The sequence below is a fragment of the Lathamus discolor genome, chromosome 3 (assembly GCF_037157495.1).
Source record: "Lathamus discolor isolate bLatDis1 chromosome 3, bLatDis1.hap1, whole genome shotgun sequence".
Lineage (NCBI taxonomy): Eukaryota > Metazoa > Chordata > Aves > Psittaciformes > Psittacidae > Lathamus > Lathamus discolor.
The window spans coordinates 59,361,961-59,388,240 of NC_088886.1; the positions used below are offsets into that span (position 1 = coordinate 59,361,961).

Consider the following 26,280-nt stretch of genomic DNA (forward strand, 5'->3'; position numbering starts at 1 on the left):
TATATAAGGGGAATCTTGTCTGGCGCAGCAGCGGAGAGGAGAGCGTGCACTGCACCTTGCAGATTTACTCCTCGTAAAACACCTCTAGCTCTCCATAGATATCTGCAGGTAATCTGCCAAGAGAACCCAGGGATATTTATGGTGCAGCTTCAGCAATGGCACAACAGCAAGTCGGCAAACAAATGAACTTTGAAATGGAAGGAGAGCAAAAATACGGACTGGAGTGTGTTTATTTTGGAGTCAATAGGAAAGGTTAAATCATAATGGTGACTGTTTCCAGGATGGGTCAGGTTAGATAGCAGAGCAAGCAAAGCGTTTTCATAGTGGTGTGAGACTGTTTGGTGTGTGCTGAGTTTAAATTACAAAGACAAATGAAGACAAAGACAAAACACTTGCTTCCCACCGAGATAAAGTGCTGTATTGCTGAGTACCACACAGATGCCTGCAGAAAGCTAAGACAAATGTTGCTTCAAAAGGGATTAAAACAGCTCTGAGTTCAAGCATTAGAAAAATTCCACATTCAAGTTGCAAGGTGTGTAAGTGTAGCCAATTTTAGCTATGGATGTGACTCTTCCCTTGCGCTCTGTCTGTTTCCCCCTCTGTCTCTTTCCCTGCTCTGTTCGGCAGTGCCAGCTGGCGGGAGGTTCCTTGAAGCTCTGCTGGCACAGCGAGGTGTTGGGCTGATGCCATCCTGCTGGAACACGCTCCCTGCTTTGCCCGGCATGGCAGCGGGGAGGGTTTGTCTGGTCATGTCATGTTGTAATTAGCGCGCCTCACACTTCTGCTGCTCCTCATTGTTCATCTGGCAGCTCGGGCACAGCACAGGGCCCTTCCTCCCATCCACCTTCCTCCCATCCACCTTCCTCCTGTGGGCAGGCCCTGCTCTTCCCCAGAGGCAATGGCCACACTTCCCCCCTTCTTTTGTTCCTAGCAGGGATCCCCTCTGGCCGGCAGCTCAATGGACACCTGGCGTCTCCTTGCTGCGGCCGCCATGTTTACTTGGTCTAGTTTGAGGCCCTGAGGAGGCCATTGCGCAGCCAGGCCCTGCTGATGGGCAGCTCCCTGAGGAGCCGGTTGCCAGTGCTTCACCTTGGTTTACCACAGCAGGGCATTTGTGAAGGGCTGTTCAGAGCTTGAACCTGCAAGCCCTGGCGGGTTGTGCTGAAGGGAGAAGCGGCGGAAGCGCTTTTGGGTGCTATCGAGTGCAAAGCTTACAGCACCAGGGCCTCGTCTTCACAACTTGTTAGCCAACAGTGGTAAAGGCAGTCTTAGGGAACCATTGGGATCCTCTGGGATCCATCTCCTTGTTTATAGGCCTTCCAGAGAGGCCAGGTGCTGAAAAGGCCTCGCTTTGTCCTGAGGGCCCCAAGGGCAGTGTGGAAGGGTGCACAGCGCAGGAAAACAGCTGTCAGCACAACTTTGTTCCTCATCAGAAGCCCTGTGGCAGCAGACATTGGGCAGAAGAGGCTGGGCAAGAAGGAGGTTTGTAATTTGCTGTGACACGAAACAAAGCTGTGTCTTGTCAGAAGATTGCGGCTCCCTTTCTCTGCCTGTCTGTCACACATCAGCAGTCCCCACGGTGCAGCATTACAGACATGAGCTGTTGCAATAATCCAGTTTATGAAGGAAGGAAAGGCTTAGGCAAGCACTATAACTTATATTGCATTCGGTATGGCGAGCATTGAGCTCTATATGGTGTTTGTTTGACTCTTAGTTTCTATACTGAAGCAAGTTGCTGCTTCTCCTGTTGCTTTGATGTACTCATGGGGACTTTGATGGGGGGGGGGGGGGGGTCCTAATGGAAACAGGAGCCCACAGGATGCAGCATCCTGCTTGATCTCCTCTCCACCAGGAGCATGGCACAGGCCTGATGGTGGGAGTTACTCTCCTACAAAAGCTGGTGAGCAGCAATTCCCATCACACAGGCAGGAGGCTTTTCCATCAGTGCAGGTGCACATGGTAACCTGTTTTCCAAGGGTAGGCTCACCCTAGCGCCCTGCAGAGGCTGCTCCAGAGCCCTCTGTGAGCAGGGACCCAAGGGCCAGCAAAATGCAAACTCGTACTGCATGGCTTATGCCTAAAATACATCAACTACAGAGCACTCTTGTCAAAATTACTCTTGGTCAGGCTGCCAATGACATGGTGCTCACAAGGGTAGGACGCGTGCCCTTTCAGTTTCAAAGGCTTTTTACCATAAAGCACCCATTTGCTAAAGGGTCTACACTGGAAATAGCTATGGACTTGAATGGGAAACTCTGGAGGACTGCACAGATTCAGGATTTGAAGCTGTTGAGACAACACAAAACATGATTTTAAATGTATGTTTCAGCTCAGCTGTGATGCAAAGATAGCAGTCCTGTCTTACACCATTTGGTTGTAATCCCAACCAAAGTATATTAAGTGTGGTGACTTCTTCATAACTGGTTTATCTCAATGCATGCTTGGAACAAGGAGGGGTTTTATTCTTTAAAAAGAAAAAAAAATCACCTTTATTCAAATGAATTCTTGCTGCTAGGTAAGGAGAAACACAGAGTGTGTTTGCAGGTGGATGTGTCTTCCTTTGTAAGGATTCATATGAATTTAGGCAGTTATTTTTAAACTGTTGCTGACTCTGCCTATGCAAGCACTTGCTTCTCCACAGTAAAGAGGTTGCAGAGGGCAGAAAGAGCTCCCATACTGAGGAATTTTTCAATTGGACTTCTCAGTCCTCTTGCCTTTCCTGTCCTTCCCTGTAGCAAAGCATAGATTCAATCAGGGCTTGTCACAGCAACCCTTTTTGGGGTGATTTTGTCTCTTTCTGGGAGATAAGTTTTTCATAGAAAACGTCAAAACATTGAGGGGAGTTAATTACCCAAATTCCATCTGTCTTTGAGCACATCTGTCTTTTGAAAACGTCTCATGAGTCTCACCTCTCTGGTTATGGAATGCCTTTTCAGGGTAGGTTGGATGGGGTAGTTTGGAGTACGTTGGAGTTGGGGTAACTTCTTGACGAAGTAGTTTCAAACAGTTGTTCTGATATACCTGTTAAGTCTACTGAGGACAACCAATATGTCATTTAATCAGACCTCTATGTCTTCTGGGATTCTAGGCAGAGCCGAATTCTAGGGCAGACTTGGAGCAGGAGACACTTGTATTTCCCTTCTTGGCCCATGTATGAATTTTATCTCCTTAACTCATCCTTCCCTTCACGGTCTGGAGTAAGAAAATTTGTACCTGCCTTCATACCAACCGCTATACTAATGCAAGATAGCTCAAATTAGGGGGTAAACACACAAAGCCTGATGCAGCTCCGGGTTACTGGAAAGCTGGAATATTTTTATGCTATGTTCCTTTTCCAGACCTGGCCATTCAACTACATTTTCTGTCATTTCAGGGGAGCACCTGCGAATCTGCCCACAAGGCTATACCTGCTGCACCAGTGAGATGGAGGAGAACTTTGCAAACAAAAGCCGAAGTGAATTTGAAGCCATGATGAAAGAGGCTGGTCGCTCTGTGCAGATGACCCTGACAGCGCAGCACAGAAGCTTTGACAGTAAGTCAAACCTACTTGGTTCCTCCCTGCTAAGGATCCAGACACTGCTTAACTTTCCAAGCGCTGTTTGAGTCAGGAATTTGTGTTTGACACTCCTTCCTCTGCATCTTGCTCAAAAGTTTGTGTCATGTGTTGACCTTCAATAGGAATTGTACCTCTGGCAGTGTTTTGCAAGACCCAGTCATTTTGAAAACCGTTTCAGTGAAGCCACTGAAGGAGGCTGGCAGGCTCTCGTACCAACAAGTTGTGTATCTTGGCACTGACATAGCTTTTACAAGCATGTTGTAATTGAGTCTTACCACAGCAGCATAACATTTGAGGTAGTGATGTAAAATTTGGCACTATGCCTTGAGCTGTAAGTTGAACAATATGGTAGAGATGGCTGGATAGCCTACAGTAGATGGGGAGGGTTTAAGGAGGAATGGATTTTTCTTGTCCTTTCCATATAGATGGCAAATGAAAAGGTTAGTTCACATTAGAGGCTTATAATTTTCAGCTTCGTATATACATCAGGAACATTGTACAGCAGTGAAGGTCTTAGAGACTGTGATGCATAAGATGTTGAGGACATATTCTCCAAAGTGCAGTATCCCTCCTAATGTGCTAAGCAAAGGCTAAGGATGGCTCTTTTGCTTTTATTGTTCCCTAAAGAATCCAATCTGCAGTGCATGGTAAACCTCAAGGTCTGAAGGCCACTGGAAATAAATGGTTTATTGGCAAAATTGAGATGACCTATGATTCAGAAACTGTATCCATTATCAGATTTTGAAGAAGGCCAGACATTTAGAATCACAGTCCTCCTAACTTTATCAACAGTCATCATTTGGAGTTACCGTGAAAAGGAGTCGAAGAAAGAAGCTATAATAGCTATAAAGGTGGAACTGGAAATTTCAAGCAGTAGATAATAGATCTAAAGAAATAAGCCTGACCTTCAGGGGCCTGACAACCAAGATTAAGTGCTTTTATACTAAAGGAAAAGGCAGTGCATCTCTGCAAAATGCATTGTAACTGTGTGACCACAGTTGACCACAGCAAAGGCATTCCATTAAAAGCTCAAAATTAATTGATTTTCACCTGCCTTCAAAAGTGATAACCAGGATTTTCGAAAGAGGCTTACAATGCTGGTTGCTCAGCCTCATGTCTGAATGGCATAGCTTTTGCTGAGTGCGCTCACTGACCTCTGAAATCCAGCCCTTCACAGGGTCAATGCAGAACCTCCACCAGCCTTGGCACCCTCTCCCTCCACTGCCTATTGCAGCATTGGCTGGTATATCTGCTCTTTATTTTTGCCACTGAAAAGAATATAGTTGTACAGCTATCAGTGTTAAGAGTGTAAAAGTTATTGGCAGCTTTGAGGATTATACGCATGAGCAGAAATCACCTAGTGAAGAACTGGCTTAACGTTTGAGAATAATATAAGAACCATTATGACATTACATCACTGAATGATGTTTTGGTGCATTAGTAATAGTAACAGCAATAAGAATAGTCGTAAGCAAAACCAAGTATATGAAAGGGGGATGCCTGTGCTGAGATGTCAGTTAGAGCTGTAAGGGCTTTCCTTTGGTTTTGTTCCCTAGCATTTTACAAGAATAGAGCTAAAGCTCTATTTCTGGGCTGCATACCCAATTTTCTTTTAAGCATCAAACAAAGAAAGTGTTCAATAAGCCAGGTCTTCCTTTAACAGACCATAATGCACAGATCATTGGTGTTTTGTAGTGGAAGTAACCTCACTTGAGCCCACAAGACCAGGAAGTTGTCTCCTGCTCCCATTATACCTTTTTAGTTTGCTTAACTACACTTACAATCAATATAGTGTATATAATTCATGCAAGACATGATTTAAAAAACAAAATCATAGTGTGTGTGAGTTTCAAGCATGACTTTATGGGCAGCATTACTATTTTTTCCTTTAGCTACTGCACAGATGGTTTAAAATTGAGTGAAGGGACTTCTGGTGATGGGGCAATGGAATCACCTCAGCTCCTGAAACAATGCCATAGAAACTGCCTCATCTTCCACTTAATGCAATGAATCTCAGTTAGGAAGACTTTTTGCAGGTAGTGCTGTTGAGAGCTGTTCAATGAGAGTATTGATGAGTTCTAGTCTTTCTGGCACCGGATGCCTGGTTTTGCTGAATTTCCTTAGCAGCAGGTTAGAGTGTGAGGTTTGGGGTTGCAGAGGTATCAATGCACAGCTTGTCTTCATAATAGAGATTTGATTTTTGGCCTCAGGAGTCGGGGGAGGCTCCACTGCATGGGAATGTCCAACCCTTTCTTGTAGTACTTTCAGCCTGGAGGTCAGATTGTGCATATATTCTCTGGTAACAAGTGTGGCACACAGAACTTTGGGCCTGGAGCTGTCTTGTTTAGATTCATCACAGCAAATCTTGCTTCTGTAATCTCACTGCTGATCGCAGGCAATAGCCTCTACTTGTAAATTGCCCTGAAGCTGCAGCTAGAAAATAGCAAGACCACAGTAATCTGCCTCTGAAGTAATATTCTTCATGCCAGTGTTCAGCATTTTGCTTTGGAGAACAATTCATCCTTGCAGGTTGTGGTATGTAGAGCCCTAAATTGTCAGAGTGTCTCTGCTCTGAGCTACAGCTTGGTCCCATTGCAAGGAATTATCTGTTATTTCAGTCTCAGTGGTTGCATTTGGGGCAAACACTTTGTGGCCATGAGCAGAGTGTCCTTTATCTCATACAAAGTATTTTTAGAGAAAATATGCAGATGAAATACGATAGGAAGAGGGAGCAAGAGCAAGTGGTGCTTCGAGTGACAGTGAGGGGCTGCAAGCAGCAAGGAACAAGGCTGACTTTCTAGTCTTGATGAAAGCTCAGTTGCTCAGAGTCTAATCCTTGTCTCTTTTCCCCCCTTTTCTCCACTTAAATCACTTGTTAATAATACTGCAATGCTGTGCCAATCTTTCCTTTCCAGTCATTTTGGTACGCTTAGCGATCACTCCCTGTGTGACTGCTGACCTTTAGCTGTGAGCCAGCAAATCTGTCCTTTCAGAATTGTTTCATGTTTTCAGGAAATATCAACAAGCCAAACCCAAAATCTTGGCTTTTATTCCACCCTGCGCAGTCTAAAAAGCAATTTGTAGCTCTCATAAATTCTGGGATTTTTAAGCTGTGGCAATCAAAAGCGGATTAAAAATTATGTATTTTGTAGGTGGCTGCTCATTAGAAGGCTGATGTCATGTGAAAGCTTTCATAATGTCCAATGTTGGTAGCTGGAAATGGCATATGCCGAAACACAGACTGTGCAGATAATTAACAGTATTTGAGAGATAGGCAGTTACATATTTCTTGTGGAGATGAATCATACTTCTAAATGTTACAAGGTGGGGAACATCCTAGAAGCTGTTACACACTGATGGTTAAAAGTTTCGATATTTATAAAGGCGCCTTGTTTAAAATTCATCCAAATGTGTCTCTGACAGAGGAACTGACTCTTTCAGTACGTAGGGTTTCAGCCCCTAGAAGGACTATTTGGGGAGAGAGGCATATATACTTACATACAGTAAATATATGTATGTAGAGTACATATTTACATATAGTGTGGACGCTTAAGGCAACTGAGTAAGCCCAACAGGAAGAGCTGTGTCCTACCCCACTGACTTTAAACCCAGACTACAAAATCCAGAGATGAATCCGAATTTTGCAGGTATTTTCTCAGTTGATGATAACACGAACCAAGCCCCACATTTTGAAGTATCTGAATTTGGTGGCTCAGATTTGGCCCAAAAGGTGCGTTCTGAAAGATGTGGGACTACTCTGTGCAGAAAATGACTGGCACAAGACCGAAGCAGTGATTATCTGAGCTACAGGGACTGCAGTGCCTGTGTCCCAGACTTGTTGCCTCAACACAACTGCTCCACACTTGCTGTCTCCTGCTGCCACTGCTCAGATGTGAGTGTTCCATGGAGGCACCATGTGGTTTGGCCTTGGTGAGGTGCTGTCTAAAAGTGTTTTGTAGAGACAGGAAAGAAATCTTCTAGGGGCTGGTTGTAGCTCAGAATATGGAATTGCTGCTGTGTTTTGAAATCAGTTCCTTTGTTTCAAAGATTGTAGAACAGAGCACTTTGGAGTCAGTGGTGTCCCTCTGGCAGTGCCAGTGTACTTGGTAAGCTTGCTGCTTCCCACTGCTCCTGGCATCAGCACTGGCTGCTCCCTAGGGCCTAGCATTCAAGTTTGGACTTCAAATGTATTGCTTTTGATCCAGAAACCCATCATTAGCTGAGAACACTCTTTTCTTGTGGTAATGCCCCTCACTGGGGCTCTGCCCCTGAAATTGTGGTGCGTGGCCTCAACTGGTGGCTTTGGCCATAGGCTCAGCTCTGTGGGAGAACGCTGACCTCTGAGGCATTCTCAGGCATGGTGGGGACATTGGGGGTGACTTGATGGCTCACCTCATGTTTTGTGCCTCATTAATTGTTTTGTGCCCTTTCCTACATTGCTTTTGGGCAGCATCATTCAGAAGCAGCCCAGTTGTCCCCTAGCTTCACCTCTGTGGTGTGTTATTAAAAGTACTTGTAAGAGGGGCTATCAAAGGTGGTTTCTGTGGCTCCTCTCTACTTCTCTCCCTTAGGGTTGGTTTTGGGACAAGATAGAAAGAGAGAGAACATCCCTTAACAGGGAAATCAAAAAGCAGGCTCCCAGGCAGACACAGGACAGAGAAACAAATAACGGGGTTCCCTTGGAGGCCTCCTTAGGAGGAAGGCAGCAAACATCCATACTTACCTCCTTCCTTCCCCCCCCCCCCCCCCCCCCGAAGGAACCACCTTAAGAAACCACCTTAAGAAAAGCCCTTCACAAAGCAGGATTGATGCTCGTTGGGCTGTCACTCCTCCTGCAGAAAGAAGATGCTTTCATGTGTGGTGCTGAGCATCTCATTTGGTATTTATGGTTTCCTGGAATGGGGTGCGGCATCTACTGAGGCACATTCCTGGGCTAGGCAAGATTAATCCTGACAGGTAGCTGCCTTGGGGAAGCAGACACTTAGGCTCACCTGTAGCAGCTCCAGCACCTGGAGTTTTCTCTCCCCTCACAGACACTTCTCTTCACATTTAATCTGCAAGGCTCCATTGCGTGCTGCAGGGTACATTGCAATGTACATGCAGCACTTCGTATAACAGATGGCACAGGCATGATATTCTCCTCTATAGAAAGAAAAGAGAACAAAATAAGGCAGTGGCTTGAGTGAGAGAGCTGCACTGGGGTGCCTCCTCTGCAGGAGATGAGCTGCTTCATCCTTGCAGAAGTCAGATCAGGTAGAAAAGGTAGATCAGGCATCTCGGTTTCAGCAGCTGTCACCATGTTTTGTCTCACACTCAAACAGCTGCCTCTGAGTGCTCAAAGAACAGTGAAATGTGCATCTGCTTGGGGACAGGAAATAAAGCACCTGCTCTTCCAAGATACTGCATGACACAGGCATATTTTGCAAGAAATTAGTGATGTCCAGGTAGTCCTTTCAAAAGAAAGTGTCTTTTTTAACATTCAGGAATCAATGCACGGATCTCTTTGAAAACCTCTTATTTCACAGAGCAATCAGCCAAATTTTATTGCAAGCACTGGATGCTGCCTTCAGTGACTGAAGAAGCATGACACCCAAATGGCTGGGTGGAGGTCAGAGCAGTGGAACAGGAGATGAGGCTGAGGTTTTTCTGCAATGGCTCTGCAGAAGAGCATGTGTCTTGAAGCAGTTGGCTTCTTCCAGCTGGCTTAATGGTTTCCGCCAGTTTCCACATGAAGCTCTTCAGCTCTCTGATGCTCAGTGTTTCTCCTAAAATACAAGGATTTCCTGGGCTACTCTTATGGCAAAGAAACATAGGTGCTCTGAATCAGCTCTTGAGTTGGTAAATTCCCCCCCAGCTTGGCATTTGTCAAGAATCACATCTCTGTTCCTAGCCAGGTGCTGTAGTAATTTGGGAGCATCAAGGGCTTCAGTGGTAAGGTGCTGTCCCCACTTACAGATCGGCATACACAATGTGCTACTGAAATATGTGGCATGTCCTGACATAGGAGGTTGTGTTATTTTGAGTACTTCAAGGTATCTGCTTTCATTGGAGATGATAGAACTACTTTGTTCTTTCTCACCAGAAATGCTTGCAGCAAACTGTTGATTCTGCTTGATTGGCACTGAAGTAGCACATCCATAGGGCCAAGAAGTTTCTTGTTACTGTAGTTCACTGCGGGGCATCCTGCCTGTCTGAACTCAACCTGTGGTCCAAGGACTTTGTTTAAAAACACAAAGCAAAACAAACAAATAAAAAACAAAACTAACAAATAAAAAGCAAAACAAACAAATAAAACCCAGGTTTGGGTGAGTGGACTCTGGAGGGAAGAGATGAGTGAGTGATAGTTTTGTGCTAGAGGCGTGAACAGCTCAAGTCCCTTGGCTTTGGGTAAGGTGCAGGAGTAGCAGAAGCTCCTCTGGTTCGTAAAACGCCGTGATCCTCTTCCAGTAAGAGAGCAAAAGACATCAGGTCATTCCATGTCAAAGGGGTTTATCAACCAAGACCTTTCCATACATTCATTCTCAGCACCCCCAGCCAAAGAGTAGGCACTGGGTCTCTTCGGTCATTGGTAGAAGTGGGGTTTTGTGTAAGGCCATTTCCAAAGTGAAAGTAATGATCAAAATCATAAAGAAGGTCTGCAAACAACTTGTATAAATGGGGGCAAGGGTATAACAGAGGGTTTTGGCATCTGGTAACCTGTGTGGTTAGGGGAGTTGGGCTGATTTTTAGAGTGTAGCATGAGTACCAGCAGTACCAATGGGAGCTTGGAGCTGCTCTGTGCCTATGAAAACTGTGCTAGAATTGATCTGTCTGTGGGGAGAGCCAAAGATAATCCCTCTTTGTGGTAGAAAGAGGTGAATGCCTTTGCTAATGGACATTTCACCTGTTTTTTTTTTTCTTGGCTGCTTAAGGGTGCTTCACATCTTCCCCCCACTCCTGCTTTCCTGTTCTCGTTTAATTTCCTCCCTTCAGACCACCACAGCTTCTTGCATTTAAAAGCATAGTTAACATGGTGTAATATGTGTGGAGCTTTTTCCAGTGCCTCACTTCCCTTCCAGGCTATGTTGGGGTATTTTGATTCTATTTCTTGTATTTTCTGAAATTAGCCAGGCTAGAGGGAAAGAAAACCCTCATTTTACCCAGCGGTTCATAGCTACTTCTGAAGAAACAGTAGTATTAAGTCATTCTCATTAAACCTGCAGATTTGGCCAAGACGTCCTCTAAAGCACCCTTTTATTGGTTACCTAGCTTTATTTTTTGCATGCTTTTGACCCCATCTGAACTTTTGTCTCCATCTGAAACAAAATTAAACAAAATAAGAGAAATTACCATAAAGAGAGTAATGAAAATAGCTTGGATTTTCATTCTTACACATAGAATGAGGGCTGTCATATTTTCTTAAAGCAGTACAGTCAAGAGCATGAAATTGTTGAAACTCAGCTGCTTGGAGATGCTAGTTAAGGGAGAGGGTCAAATATATGACAGTAAATATATATATGCATACGTAGACAGGTTGTGTTTATTTCAGTTGACATGGGGCAAGCCCCAGTTTCAGGAATTGCTGTATTCTTTATAGGTATTATTGAGAACGCATATTACAGTATTATTTACATGTCAAGAGGTAACAAGCCTGTTAATTTGACTTGGGAATGCCACAAATATCTAGTTAAATGTGAATGCTAAGTTGTGGTCTCCAGCTGTTCTTAAAAAGAAATGAAGTTCCAATGAAGGAGAAGTTGCATACGCAAAGAGCAGCTTCACTGTGAATACTGAGGGCTTCGACCTTTTGTGTTTCATTCCCAGCAGCGTTTTGCAAGTAATGCACTGCTGAGCACCCCACTGGTGCCTGCCTCTGCTCTGCAGGTTCAGAAGCCGTATGGCAGTGATAACAATAAATAAACCAACCCAAAGCCCCCAACCTCCCTCCCCCAAAACCCCGAGACAGCTGTGAGCTGGGGATCAGACTGTCAGTTAAAGGCTAGGGGAAATCATGTTCATTACAATTTAAGATTGATATCAAGTCTGAATTCAGGTTTTAACACACTGGAGATAATTGAGCAGCTTCCTACAGCCCCAGCAGTGCAGCAATTCACTTGTAAAATGCAGCCTCTGTTTTAATGATGCTAAAAATGAATAAATTGGTCCTCAAGGACTAACGAATGCCAATAAAAGTGTTGCGCAGCAGCCTGTAGTAAACTTGTCATGGAGGAAATGGCTGGAATTTACCTTCCTGAGAGCAGGATTTCAGCTCTCTTCTGGTGCACCCATCCATGCTCAGTCATTACAAACAGCAAGGGTGTAGCTGAAAATACCTAAGAATAGTATATAGCAAATAATTTGTTTGTTCTGTGCTTTATTTGTGACATCTGAGGGCAGAAGTAGAGCATCCTGTTTGTCTTGGTTCACTGTAAATCAAGGACTTGTCTGTATCTTTGTTCTCCAGTTTTGGCTCCCAATTAATAGTGGTGGAGGGGAGGTGGTGTTGCTTCTCCTCTAATGTTGACTGCTTTGGCTGGCATTAAGAGCCTGGGAGCACCAACTAATCCTCCTCCTTCACAGTTTTGAGTGAACAGTTGGGCAGTACAGCTGACTGTACCCATGATGAAAACAGCCAGTGTTTTAAATGTCGGGCATGCTTTTGCTGCAGCTCAGAAAAATCATAGCTATTTCAAACCTGAATTTTGTCCAGCTTGAGGAGCTCTTTGGAAGGAATATAATTGTTCTTAGGATAGAATCACAGACTGGGTTGGGTTGGGTTGGGTTGGAAGGGACCTTAAAGCTCATCCGGTTCCAGCCCTCTGCCATGCTCCTTCCACTAGAGCAGGTTGCTCCAAACCCCATCCAACCTGGCCAAATAGTTTGTCTTCCTGGTAGTGCCCAAGCTGTCACCATCAGGTCCCTGAACTGGTACGTGGTTCAGCTTCTGTTTGACCATGTCTGCTAGACACTAAATACTTCCATGCTTGTGTAGTTCATTGTGAAAAAGCAGTGAGGCAAAAGACTAGAGATTTCTTATGCAGTCTTAATTTGTGCCTCCTTCTCTGGCACAAATAAACTATGGATATTCACTCTTTAATGATGTGATCCTAGACTATGGGGGGGGGGGTTTCTCACAGCCTGCTTGCCTCTTGCTGAGCATATGATAGATGATTGCTGCTGAATCATCGTTTGTTGAGCAGCATGGTGCATTATTTACTGTACAGCAGCCAAATCCTGCACTCAGTGCATAATTATTAATTTCCTCATAGGCTAATTAAAGATTGTATCATAATGCACATGCATCAAGGAGCTGAATTAAGGTTTCACCAGCAACTTGAGTTTTTTCTTTCCCTAAGTATGGGGATGTTTGACTTTTATAATTGTAAGAGATGTAGAATCACAGAATCACAGAGTGTTTGGGTTGGAAGGAACAGCTAATGAGGAAAAAGAGAAGTGATGGCAGTTTGCTGGTCCTGTTGTAAAGCACTGTCTCCTTTCCTTAATTTCAGCTTTGGAAACTTAGTTAACATGTTTGGCTGATCTCCTCAAAATTCATCTTAAAGCAGGTCCCCAGCATGGAAGATTTATGTAAGGAAGGTTACTGTGAGGTGGGTAATTACAGGAGCAGAGTAGTCCAGGAGCTTCTCTGTCTGCTCATCAGCAATTTGCATCAGGTAGGATTCGTTAAGTGAAAAAGAGCTTTAAAGAGCTCTTTACTTGATTACCCCTTTCTTCTTGTTGTCTGAAAGAGAGAAAATTGCATATTTAGATGGGAAAAGCTTTAGAGAGGGGTGATCTTTCTATTACATGTTTCTTCAGTGTTTGGCCCAGTGTGCTTGAGAGCTTCCAGCACTATAATAACAGTTATAATAAATGTGCATTGCCAGTGAAATTGCATTTTTCTACTTCAGACATCACAGGTGAACTGATACAGCCTCAAACTATTGCCTAAGGGAAAGAAAAAAAATAGCTGCTCTTTGTTGTTGCCTTTAAACTGTGATAAGCATTTCTGTTGGCAAACAAACAAGGGCTTTTGTGCATTTTAAAAGTTAATGCACAGAAAGTCTCCAGTTGATTAGCACAGGTCCTGCGTAGGATGACTATTTCGTTATCAAGAATTTAAGTGAGCTATAAATACATTTTATGCCCTTTTACAAGTCAGAGTACCATGAAATGTAATTAATAGATTCTGGGCACTGCACGCATAGGAGCAACATAGGAAATAAACGTTTGACCTTTTTTACCTTTGGTCGCCAGTAAGCAATTGCTCTCTATGCTTCCTGCCTACATTACTTACTGTTTTGGCTTAAATACAAGAGGAAAATGCCTACTGAGAATGCTGAATGAACATTCACTATTGAATAGTTCTTCAGTCTGGATTTTTCTCTCCTCTAGAAGGTGCAGTGGAAAATGCCAGACTGTTAAGAAGCTGACAATTACCTTTAGTTATTCAGGCCAACTTTGAGAAAGAGATTTGGAGTCTATTGTAATTTCCTTTCCTTTCTGAAAACAAAACAAGAAACGCTAATCGAGACATTTTATACAGCTGAAGCACAGTGTGTCTGAAGCGGTTCTGTTTTATTCCTAGCCAAGGAAAACACCATACATGTATCATACAGGAGTAGGATCCGCCCTGTGGATTAACGTCCCTGAGAATTTACTGAGAAGCTGACTCACTGAAGAGCCTTTTCTGTAAAACTGAGCCAAGTTTTGACACTATATAAGTTGATGTAACTGAGTTAGGACGTGACCCAATGATTCTCAGGTTTGCACTGGGGAAAAAAAGGTGTGGCAGACTAGATCATTCTGAATGAAACCCAGAAAATTAAATACATAGTATCGAATATACAGTTTTATCTCTTGGAGCCAAGGAAAATAGAACAAGCCCTTGTCTGCTGTGTGTAAAACAGGGGAAGAAACCGTTGGTCAGCAGAGCTAGCGGAAATGAGTTTACAAGATCCAATTATCTGTTATTTGAAAGTGTAGTTTCCAAGCTCAGAGCAAGCCTGTAGCGCGCAGCCCTCTCCTTGCCATAGCTGCATACGGCTGTTTTCTCTAAGCTTTATGGGGCTGTTTCCTTGACTCATTCTGAGAGCTAGGAGCAATGTGGTCAGCTATGCTGAGATCAGTAGTGGGCCTGGAGGAGCTGGAAGTGTTTGCAGCAGCAGTTTGGAACTCTTTTTCTGGAGGTGATTGTGGTAGAGGGTCAATAGGCACCTTACGCATCTTCAAACGGAAGGCAGTAGGTGGCCAGCATGAAAGGTGAAGTACTTGCTTGCTGTAAATCTGCACTTGCTGCCCAGATAACAGCTGCCTCAAGAGTGTGTCTGAGTAAACTGAGGGTGGAATATGAGTCAGTCTAAGAAATCATCTCATCAAACCCAACTGCTGAGTGAACTGTAACTGCAGAAATACAGCTGTGGGAATAAATGTCTTCTTTAGAACATGGGTAAGCATTGTGGCAAGGGATATGTTGTAAGGCCATTAAGTGACTACAGTGCTGGAGGACAGTGATCCTGGTAGCCACTGCTTTTGTTTTAGCATGGGAACTGGTGGGGCACAGAGATGAAGAGAAAGTGTATGCCTCGTCCTGCACTGAAGGGCACAGCCAGGCATCCCTTTTGGGGGAATCTTTGACATCTCCTTGCAGAAAGCCAAGATTAGCACTGTTAGAAGCAGGCTATGAAAACAAACTGGCCTGTCCTCACAACAGCTCTTTCTTTGGCATCTCTGCTTGTCATTCCTAAATGAAGACTATACTCCTAGTCCCATGGGTCTTTATATGGAGTCTAAAGCCTCCCTTCTGTTTAAATAAACATGACTCATGGCAAGGATCTGGTACAGTGGCTGTTGAAATTGCTGGGGCACTTCCATGGCCACTGAAGTGCACATTGTGTGGTTAAGGTGAAGAACCACCTTGAGAACATAGATGTGAAGAAGCTGGAAAGGCTGAGTTTTAACAGGTTGTCCCTCTTGGGCATCAGGGCTGAGAGTTTTGCTGCTTTGCACACTTCACATTTGCAGAGCAGATGGATTCTCTGAGGAAGGTGACTGCTTTGAAGATAGGGGTAGCTTGTCACAGGGAGAATATATAAATAACCTATAACCAGTAACACCCACCCTTCATTCAGGCATATTCCTGAGCACACAGAAGGGAGATGTTGGCAAAGAGCGATCAGGAGGAAACAGCCTGATCAGCAGCAGTCATGTTTGGACATCAAGGGGATAGATTGGGCCATATAGGCAAAGAGAGAAAAGGGATATTTCTTGCAAACCTGAAAAGCACATTTAAAGGAACTGGGAGAGATACACAGAACTCTGTCAGCAGTCACAGTTTAGGTTTGGTCTTTTTCATTGAAAAAAAAACCAAGCCAAAAAAAAAGTATGGTGATTAATTTTCATCAGAAAGGACTAAAAAGGTTGGGTTCTGTGCTGTTGAAAACTTGCAGGTCTCTGTTGTGCTATTTATTTTCAAAGGACAGCATTTGAGATAGTGGGCGGTACCTGTGCAGACCACAAACCGCAATATGGATAAAATGCTTCCTTGCCAGACCTGAGCAATGGGTCACAGCATGTTGACTGAGCACTTTCATCATGGTAATTGGAGTGTTTGATGTCTGTTGTGCTCTGCACCAGAAGCTTCCCAAGCAACTCGGGAAGCAAGCAGCCACCAACAGTGCATTTAAATCTTCTCAGGTCTCTTGTGCAGTCACAGCACTACAGTAAATCTTGCTAATTATTTCACTAGAGTTTTGTCCTCTTTGTATATAAACCCAGACATTTATCTGTAGAGTTACAGATTTAGGGTATTTCATAGTAGTTTTAAACTTGAAAATAGAATGCATTTTCTCCATACTTCCAGAGATTCACAATCAACTGAAACGATTTGGAACCTGAAATCGGATATTGGAAGTTCTGTTTCTTCCAGTAATAAAAATTCACTGCGTTGAGCTAAGCTGATAAAATAGTTCTATTTCAGATTGCTGCAAACAGGCAATTTGGGCAAGAAAGCAGTCACACTTCGAACTCCTATTAGAAATAAAATTCTTTTTCAACAGTGTCAGATTAGCAAACTAATATCCAAGGAACAATTTGTAATTTCTCATTTACAAGAATTGCTGATCTGAATGAGACCTGTGTTCATGCTCTGAGGGACTACCAGTGTGACCATGCAAGCATCCTAATGTCTTAGGCAAGGTGAACAGTGTAAGTCCAAAACCCTTATACAATCCTTTATAGAAGGAATTCTCATCTTTGTCTCTCCTGTTCCCAACACATGTGCAAATGTGCTGGTTGTGTTTGCAGGCCTAATATAAGCTCCATGTTTTTAACATCCTAGAGTACCTCAAGTGAATATCAAAATCCACCTGAGAGGCTTAACACACTTTTCACATATGGGCTAAATAATGAAATAGTAATTTAAGTCTGGAAATAGATTTTCCTTTTTTTTTTTTTTTTTTTCTCCTCAGCTTCCACTTTAGGGAATGTAAGTGGTCAATTTCCAGGCAAAAATCTGTGGCTTTAAAGTAATGAACATCAAAGACTGTCTGTTTTTAAGATGTTGAAAAATGTTGAAAATGTTCAGGTAGTTAGCTTTGGATGATTTAATAATTGGCTTAATTTAAATCCTGGAAAGATTGAACTAATGCATATCTTAAGAGGTAATTGCTTTGAGGAATTGAAAATACCATGTCTTCTTTATTTGGAGGAGTGTGCCTGTGGCAATTCAACGGAACAGTATTTTGGGGTTACACTAGGCTCCTTAGTGACCATGGAGGAAAAAATCATGTCTTCCTGTGGTTGCAGTAAGAAAAACTACTTCCTCCGTGTGTCCTGATGAATGTTTGGCCACTAAAGGCCATACTGCCATTGCATCAGGAGGCCAGGTGCTTGTGGTAACCCACCCAAGAGGTTCAGAGTAGCTGCTTGTTTGACCACCTAAATGTGCTTGTGTAAAGCCCAGTTTGGAGACAGTGGGGTTTTGTTTCTATATAAAATGTGTGTACTATTGCCTTGTGTGAGACCTCTTTGCTTTTGTGAAGTTTGATGTTCAAAATAGGTATCCATATTTGTAAGTATGGTTAGCCAAATTCTCAAGCGTGGAGGACGGGAGCTCTGCTGCTGCTTCTGTTGTGCCTTGTGGGTAGGTGGCCTTTGTGTTTTGTACATCTGTTGCTCAGAATCAGGCAGGGAACTGGTGGAGCCCTTCAGGAAAGATGGAAATTCCCATTCGAACTGGCCAGCCTGGTAAGGGTACATGCATGCAGACGCTCCACATCTGCCCAGCCCTCACCTGAGCACACTCTGCTTTGCAGAATTCATTACAGGAGAAGCACTGCTTCTGCAGAACAAAGCCAGGTGCAGAGGTCAGTCAAAGTCTATTTGCTGCTCTGTAGGGAAGGCAGTCAGGAGCATTGAGCTAAATAAGAGGTTTGGTAGTTATTTGTGGACTATTATGCAGAGCTTTTTGAGAGAAAACTGAGCAGGAGTGAAACAGTGTATACCAAAGTGCTTGTAGCCAGTGTATGCCAACAGTAGAAAGATTTTAAGGTATGCATAGAAAGCTTTTACGGTATGAGTAGACAGAATAAGGACATGATTTTTGTCTTATCTAATATCTTCATCCTTTAACAGCATAAAACTAAATCAAAAAAGAAAAGCTAGCCCAGAAATTAACCCTGCAGCCTAGGAAGTGAGAGTCTTAAGAGTGGTTCCCTGCCTCATTTAAGATGTCCTTTGTGATTTTAGGGACGTAGCAGAGGCTCTGAGCCAGAAAAGCCATGGGGCAGCTAATCCCATTTATCTCAGTGGCAGGCCCCTAAATATCTCTGATGTTCTGAGCCTGAGACTGTAATAGGACTTTCCCAGCTCCCACAGGTATTATGAAGATAGATAGACTGAAGAGGTGCACACATCCTTCAGTAACAACAGCCATTTAAGTACTTTAGATGCACTTTATTATGCATGGAAGAAGTAGGATAGAGGAAAGATAATGTTATGTGTTAAAAACAGAGACTGGCTCTATTAAAGAGGAGCAGTTAAGAAATAAGCAATAGCCAGGAGAAATCCATGTTAAGAAGTATTTCTGTAGACATGTCTTTGTATCATTCTTCTTTTCTCTCATGCTCTTTATTCCCAAGTAAAGTGAGTGACTCTTCAGACTGCCCTGAACCTAGAAATTAGACTAAAACTTGCTGGCACATAATGAGGAAGAAGCTAAAGTACATCATCATAACTCTAAGAGGTAATTTCAGAGCTAGATGGTAAGAATGTTTTTAAATGTTCATCCGTCAAAGCCATTCACTTACTGCACTTCCCATGGTTATTGGAACCTTATAGCACAGAAATCTTGGTTTTTCTATGGCTAATTTCAGATCAGCTTACCAAAGCTAATGTACTCGCTGGTGTCATTGCTCAGTACTCTCCAGTCCCACCAAAATAAATGGGCATTTGAAGGAAGGCTCAGGATGGCCCAAGACAGGCAGAGTAATTACAATTAAAAGACATTTCCTAGGCTTTGAAGTGCTTGCAGTGATGGTATTTGTAAATGGATTTCACTCCACGTAAGCATGCTGGGAAGATGAAACTGCAGATTGCTAGAAATACAGCTTTCTATATTAGCACTTTAAGAATATTTGGGGTTAAAAGCTGACAAGCATTAAGAAGGAAACCATATGCACTAAGGCCTCTTTAAACAGGAGACTTTTCTGTCTTGTTTCTGTGTACCATGAGAAATAAAGGAATGAAGACATTGAATTTAGCATTAACTCTGGAAACAAAACCAAGGGGACATTAGTACTTCCGTATACATTCACTTTTGGTAGCTGCTCAGCCTGATGTAAATTATATCTAATTCTATCATGCTGGTGCCTTATAAAATGGAGCTGTATGCAAAGACTTGCAAAGTGTGCACAGCACGGGCTATGTAGACTTCTTCTTAATAGATGAAGAAATCAAGCCACAGTGAAGGTGTCAAAAACCGGCCCTTGAAATATTTCGTCTTTCAGCTTGGAAAGTAATAACATTACTGCTGCTAAGCCTAAGCCTGGCAAATATTTTTCTGTCATTAAAATAAGCATTTCCCAATGCTATTTCCTTCCTGTCACATTGTGTATTGGGCTATAATTCTCCCCACTGCTGCTTTTCTTTGTGAGTGGGGAGCGTCTAGACGGGACGTGGTTTTGAAGGCACTCTCTCAGCCCTTGCTTCCTAGAAGCGTATAGGTTTGCTATAGGCAGTTTGGTGGTGGTATCTCTTCTGCTGCTCATTTGAGGTGCATATATATCTTTGCTTTTGCAAATAGCCCCTTGGAGCCAATGGGAGTAGTTGTGTGCTTAACACAAACAAGATTTGTCCTTAAAATAATATAGTAGCGAATACACAGGTTCAAATTGATGGCTTGGTGCATGGAAATACCAAGAAGTGCCTATAACAATTAGTTGCTCATGGATTAGAAATTCTATGCCCTGCAACCCTCATTGTAATCCCATTTATTTTTTCACATATTTCAGGAGAGGTACCATTTAGTTTACATTAGCATGAATGATGAGTGCTAATCTGAGATGACAGAGCAATTTAAAACTGGCAGCAAGTTGCTGAGGTAATATCTAAAATATGAAATGTCTCATTCGTCAGGAGAGGTGAAGATGACAAGCTTAACTGCACCCTCTCTCAAACTCGTTTTATGCCAAGGCATGTCTGCTGGTTTTTGTAGAGCCAGTACTCTCTTGGTACTAGCTTCAGTTCAGGTTAGACTTAGGGTCCAAATCTCACCTTGTTCACAGTAGCTCAGCAATGTGGGTATGGAAACCAAGTGCTGTGTATTTGTCAGCAAAAACCAAACAAAAAATGTTAACAGGGACTTCACCCTTCCATTCCCCTAGCAACAGGTGACATAATTTAGGGTGATCCAAGAAAAGTTAGGTCTCCTGAGGGAGGCAGTTTGTTTCCTGTCTTCAGAGAAAGGGAATGGCAGCTGTCCTTCTCCTGGGGAACACAAGTGACACCATGGCACAGCTGGCATAATTTGGATTTTTAGGAGGATGTGCAAATTTTTTCATTACAGGCTTCACTAAATGATCTTGGCTGGAAATACACAACCAGATGGCATTAGAGCTGCTTTCCCTATAAGATTACAAAGTGCCACTGTTCACAATCTCAGCAGCTGAGAGATTATAAATTACTGGTGCAACCGGTCGTTGCTTTTTCAAGCTAATTTTCTTGATGCATGGGGAGTCTTTAGGCTTCTCATGATAGTATCTTCAACTTAAATATGTCAGGTTTTATTAGTTGGCTGGTTTAGCTCTCAAAGCCCACCTCTTCTTTGTTCTGAAATTAGTGTTGCATCCTCTTTTACTCTTCCCTGGGTTTATTGTCTGTCATCTGTGGGCTTTCTCCACATCTCTGCCTTCTCTAATGACTGCAGTGTGTACTTCTGACCTGTGTATTGACTGATGTGAGTACGTTTAGACTTTTGTTAACTGTGAAACATGCTGTTCTTCCTTGACAGATAGGCCACTGAAGAGGCAGCAGTGCTTTCCTTGCCATTTGCATGTGTATAAGCAATGAAGGCATATTATTTACTCTGGTCTTTGTGCATCTCGGGTGTTAGGGTGCCCTGCCAGAGTACTGTCAGCCTGGTCTGGAGCCAGGAGGTGTGTAAGTAGGGTTGGAGATGTTCCTGAGCAGCCAGCAGTGAGAGAAAGAGATGCTCATTAATCCTGGACAGTTTCTGGGTAAGAGGGAGCAGCAGTGAGGGGAGTGAACCTTGCTGGATAGTGGTTTTCAGGTCATTTTTGAGTATCGGGTGTTATTTTAGCAGGCAGTTCTATCAAATTAGCCCAGTCTATCCACATGACCCTGCTTTGTAAGACCATGGAAGGCAAGGATGAAAAACTTTATTGTAGACTCCTGGCTCTCTCCCTGTTTTGAAAGTCAGCTCCAGAAGTGTTAGATGATCCCTGGGAATCAGATAAAGATGCTCATGGAGTGGGTGAAAGAGGATTTATCAGTGTAGCCTGTACTTTGGAGGGATGCCCACCCTCCCTGTGCACTTCCAGTGGCATACCAAATGTTGCTGAGACCTTCTAATGGTGATGCCATTAGTTTGTCTTACAGGTTTAATTGCAGCAGTATTTTGCAAATGCAGTGTTTGAAAATATCTGCCTCTGCTGGAATCCTTTGAAATTGAAATGAAAAATACTGAGTTTGCTGGCCCACTTACCCTTGTGAAGTACAGAGCTCCCGAAGACTTAAGCAAATGGTTTTAGAGACCAGAAATAGGTTTCTCATTAAGCATTCCAAAGAATGCTTTGCAGATACGTATTAAAAGACATTCTCTATCTATGTACACGTTTATTTATTGCCTGTAATTTTCTCTGCACTGTAACTCTGCTTGCACAGTGCAGTTGAGCATAAATCTCATTTTTAGGAGCCCTGCTCATGTTATGTTTCTTGACTTTCTATAATAACAAGAAATAGGATGCTCTGAGATAATCCAAACAGAGGTGTGTGCAGTGTAACAACATCTGGAACAGTTACAAAGAGATCATTAATGCCAGTGAACCTGATGATGGAAGCCTGTTTGTTGTTGCAGTGTGAAGGTCACCTGAACTGGAAATCAGTTGCAGTTGTGCAGGCCAAAAGGCCCATTAGAACTCCAGAGCAGAGTACAAGAACTGTAATATCAATGAGTATCAGCTTGGCCAGCATTCAAGAGAAGGTACTGTCCTGGCTGTCTGGCCAGGGCTTCTCCTCAAGGCATCTGATAGCAAAGGAGGAACAGAGTGGAAGAGGGGGGAACAGCGTACCAGAAGAATAAGGAGGTGAGGGAGAACAGACTACAGACCTGGGCTAGACCAGAGCCAGGATGGGCAGGTAGGGGTGTAAGGGTCTGTTCAAAGACGGATCCAGGAAATGGGCAGAAGTGGCCCCCGAGTCAGAGCCACTGCTGTGTAAGTAGGTGTTGCAGATTTTATCACCATAGCATCATTGTTATTATTGCTATGGGTGTTACTGTGAAGTACAGGAATGGGGCCAGACTCTGGTGTGAGTCTGGGCCATGTCTTCACCCATGCTAGCCCTGTGTGTGACCTTGGGCAGATTCTAAGCAGAGAGAAGAAAAACAACCTTTAAATTTACAAACAGTGATTAATTCTAGCTCTGTTTGAACTGATTATTCAGGGGAAAAGGAATCAAAGCTGGGATTAGGGGTTTAGCAAGCACAAGTGCATCCTCAGGCAACTACTGCTTGCTTACAACTCTGTTGCACTTGAATGTCACTGTGCTGCTATTATGCCATTGTCCCAAGTAGCCTGCAGAAGTCCCAGTGGCTTCACTCAATGCAAAAAGTGTCTTGGTGGTTCTTAGCTTCCTGATGCTCTCCCATCATGGCCTGCTCCTAATAAGCTTCTTTATTACATTTTATTGTCCTCACCATGTTAGTCTGTTTTTTGCCTGTTACTGAATGTGAGTAATTGCAGTTTTGTGCACAGGTGAAATTTCAAATGGCTAAAAAGGTTCCTAGACAAGGTAGCACTCATTGGCTGTGCTTGTAACTCACTGGCCTGCTGTATCTTTGCTGAAATATTTAGTATGTTTAGAGTAGATCTCTCCAGTACTAGCGTGGTAAAGTAGCCTGTTTCTCCTGGAGTCTGAGTGGTTTTTTCTATTCAGACATCTCCTCACCAGGACAGACAAGTTCTGTCTTTCAGGGCACACAGTGGAGCAGATCTTAGGGCAGCTCATGTTAGTGATACGCTGCAGCTGTGCTGCCTGTTTGGGGCCATGTGGCTACTGTGCCAGAAAGCACACAAGCACCTATTTTAGGGAATCATTTCTGTTTTGAGCAGTGCAGGAACGTGGGCCTAAATTGCTTCCCAAGCCAAGATTTGTTAGGGTGTAGAGCTTCTCAGGCTTCATTTGCCTCCTACCCTCAAGTAATTAATAATTGTTGCATTGGCATTTGTTCTTTGCAAGTAGCTCTTTATCAGAAAAGTATTATTAAAGAAGTTTGCGTCAACAGGTACTTGCCAACTGATGTTCTCTGTGTATGTTTTTGCATTTGAAGAGTATTAGCACTCGGTGTTTCATGAGCTGTATAATGGTTCTCTGAAGTTGGCCAGAACATTTTGAAACATTACTTATAATAGGATGGAGAATCTTGAAAACAAGATTTGTTGAAAGCTTTGTATTGTTGCCTCTCATAGCCTTGCATGTCTGTTTTTCAAGCAGCATTTTTATAATCTCCAGTAAGCCCTGAAGGGTGCTTAGCTGTTACGGTTTGACTTAATATGATCTAAAAATGGCTAGCAATGAATCCAAACATTTCCATGTAAAGGAAATGTAGAATTGGACTGGAGGAACTATTATACCTTGCTCAGGGGGAAGAGTCAATAAATCAAATATATTTGTTCAACTCCGAAATACACACCTTAATTTGGTGCAAGGGGGGAAATTAAAAAGCACAAGCCTATAGTTTGAAGTACAGTAGTGGGAACACCATCTCAACATCTCAGAGGGGGAAAAGGGGAAGAGGAATGGGGTTTGGCATGATTAATACTGTACCGGGGACAGGGAAAGTTGAGAGGAAAACAGAGCTGTCTCCCGAAGGCTGTTGATCTCTGCTCTGGGCTCCTGGCCAGTCTGCCTGTCCCTGAAATAACTGCAATTTCCTGAACTATACAGAGCCAAACTTCCATTTTTGAAAAGGACAAATTAGGCCATAGGAGAATCACTTGTCTTTGCAGCTCGTGACAAAGCACTCCCAACTTAGAGGTTGCCCTCACCTTTCCTTGATTTTATAGAGCTCTTATTGGCAAGTAGTAGTCTTGTTATGGTTTAATCAATATTAATCTCAGTTGGAAGGATACTTCTGGTTGCTAATTGAGATCAGGTTCAATTCCATCTCGTCATACTTGCTGTATAATTATTACATGCTTTACATCATGTCAGAAGAGTCTTGGCTAATAGCATCAGTATAACATTCCCATATGCCAGCACAACATACAGCACAGAAAAAGCTGTTGTGAACTTGTCATTGCCTGTGGAGGGTATAATTCTCTGAAGTTCTCCTGACTGTGGAAAGGCTCACAAAACCTAGGAACATCTGTCCTGTTTCTGTTCAGCACATGCTGATAACTAATTTATACTTTAGTTCTTATAAATGTTTAAACATGGTGATATAGCTGGATATTTCTGGTATGTGACAAGTATATTGCACCCTTTTCTGCGTGTTTCCATTGAAATAAGAAACAATTTACAGTGGGAGAAAAGGTAATTGACCAATACCACCTTTGACATATCTGTGGTGGGAAATATGTACATATAAGAAAGAATATCCACCTGAAATAATTTCTTCTTTCCTTTGAAAAAGAGAAGTCCCAGTGAGTATCGCGCTGCCCAGCTGTGTGCACACCACATAGAATCATAGAATCCCAGACTGGTTTGGGTTGGAAGGGACCTTAAAGCTCACCAAGTTCCAACCCCTGCCACGGGCAGGGACACCTTCCACTAGAGCAGGTTGCTCCAAGCCCCATTCAACCTGGCCTTGAACACTGCCAGGGATGGGGCAGCCACAGCTTCTCTGGGCACCCTGTGCCAGCTCTTCAGCATCCTCACCGGGAAGAGCTTCTGCCTAATGTCTCATCTGAATCTCCCCTCTGCCAGTTTAAAGCCATTCCCCCTTGTTGTATCTCTACATGACCTTGTCAAAAGCTCCTCTCTAGCTTTGACAAGAGCAAGATTTATTTTCTCTTGTATTTGGCACAGCTGCCAACTGCTAAGTCTGGCCTTGGACTTCCAGGCTGGCTCTAGCCAAAATCCCTGTGAATAACCGGAAAAGGGGAATGAGATTTGTCATCTGTACAGTTGGGTACAGTGGGAGCCTGTAATCCAACCCCAGGGGCTGCAGGCAGTGGTGCCAGTGTCAAGGTTGGGTTTGATGTTCAAAGAGCAGCCTGTGACTCCTGGGAGCCTCACTGCAGAGCAATCTGGCCACATTCTTAGGGATGCTCACGTGTATTTTTAGAGTCGTATATTGCAACATGTGCAAATTTATTAGAGCTTGTTAATTAAAATTACTGTGGTAAATGCTTGTTACTATATCTGACCAGAAAGCTTCCACAGATAGTTAAAAGAAAAACCACTAAACCCCACATTAGAATGAATGCAGGTTAGTGACTAAAATGCAGGATCTAAAAATAGTTGCACTGCAAATAAATATAGGTATTTATCTAGTAGAATGACTGCTTTTTTCTGCCTTTCATTTTATCGGTTTCTTTAAAGATTTTATGGTTTCTTTTTTGTCATGTATATTTTTATTCATATGTCCAGAATCCATTTTTGTTTCCATGATATTGATCCAGATGTATAGCACATAGCATTGATTTCTGCTTGTGTATAATGCATCCATATTAGCAATGTTATCCACATCTGGGAACAGTGAGAACCTGGCTGACTGTGGTCTTCAGAAGGACAGGAGTGACTTTCTAGAATCAATCTAGGTGCAGGAAGGGATACAGGGTGTAGGGTAGGAAGCAGCTCATGAGGACACAGTGTTGTAAGTGGGAATATCACAGCTGATTTCTAAATAGGTCCAAGTGGAAAACAAAAGGTAGTGGAAATTTTAAACTGAGAAGAATAAGGAAGAGAATGCAAATGGATGAGACTATCAGGACAAAGAAATGGCATTTCAGAAAAAGCTTAGGAAACTAAAGAAGGCATAAAGAGGCCAAAGGACCCTCCCT

General features: G+C 43.1%; 1 protein-coding gene across 3 annotated transcripts in view; it reads left to right on the forward strand.

Annotated features, from left to right (window-relative positions):
* The window catches only part of GPC1 (glypican 1), a 250,429-nt gene that overhangs the window by 146,062 nt on the left and 78,087 nt on the right, over positions 1-26,280 (forward strand). For all 3 annotated transcript variants that reach the window (XM_065675478.1, XM_065675476.1, XM_065675477.1), the window contains exon 2: positions 3,374-3,532. In XM_065675478.1, coding sequence (XP_065531550.1) covers positions 3,424-3,532 — 109 coding nt within the window. In that variant the 5' untranslated portion in view covers positions 3,374-3,423. The remainder of the gene's footprint in view (positions 1-3,373; positions 3,533-26,280) is intronic.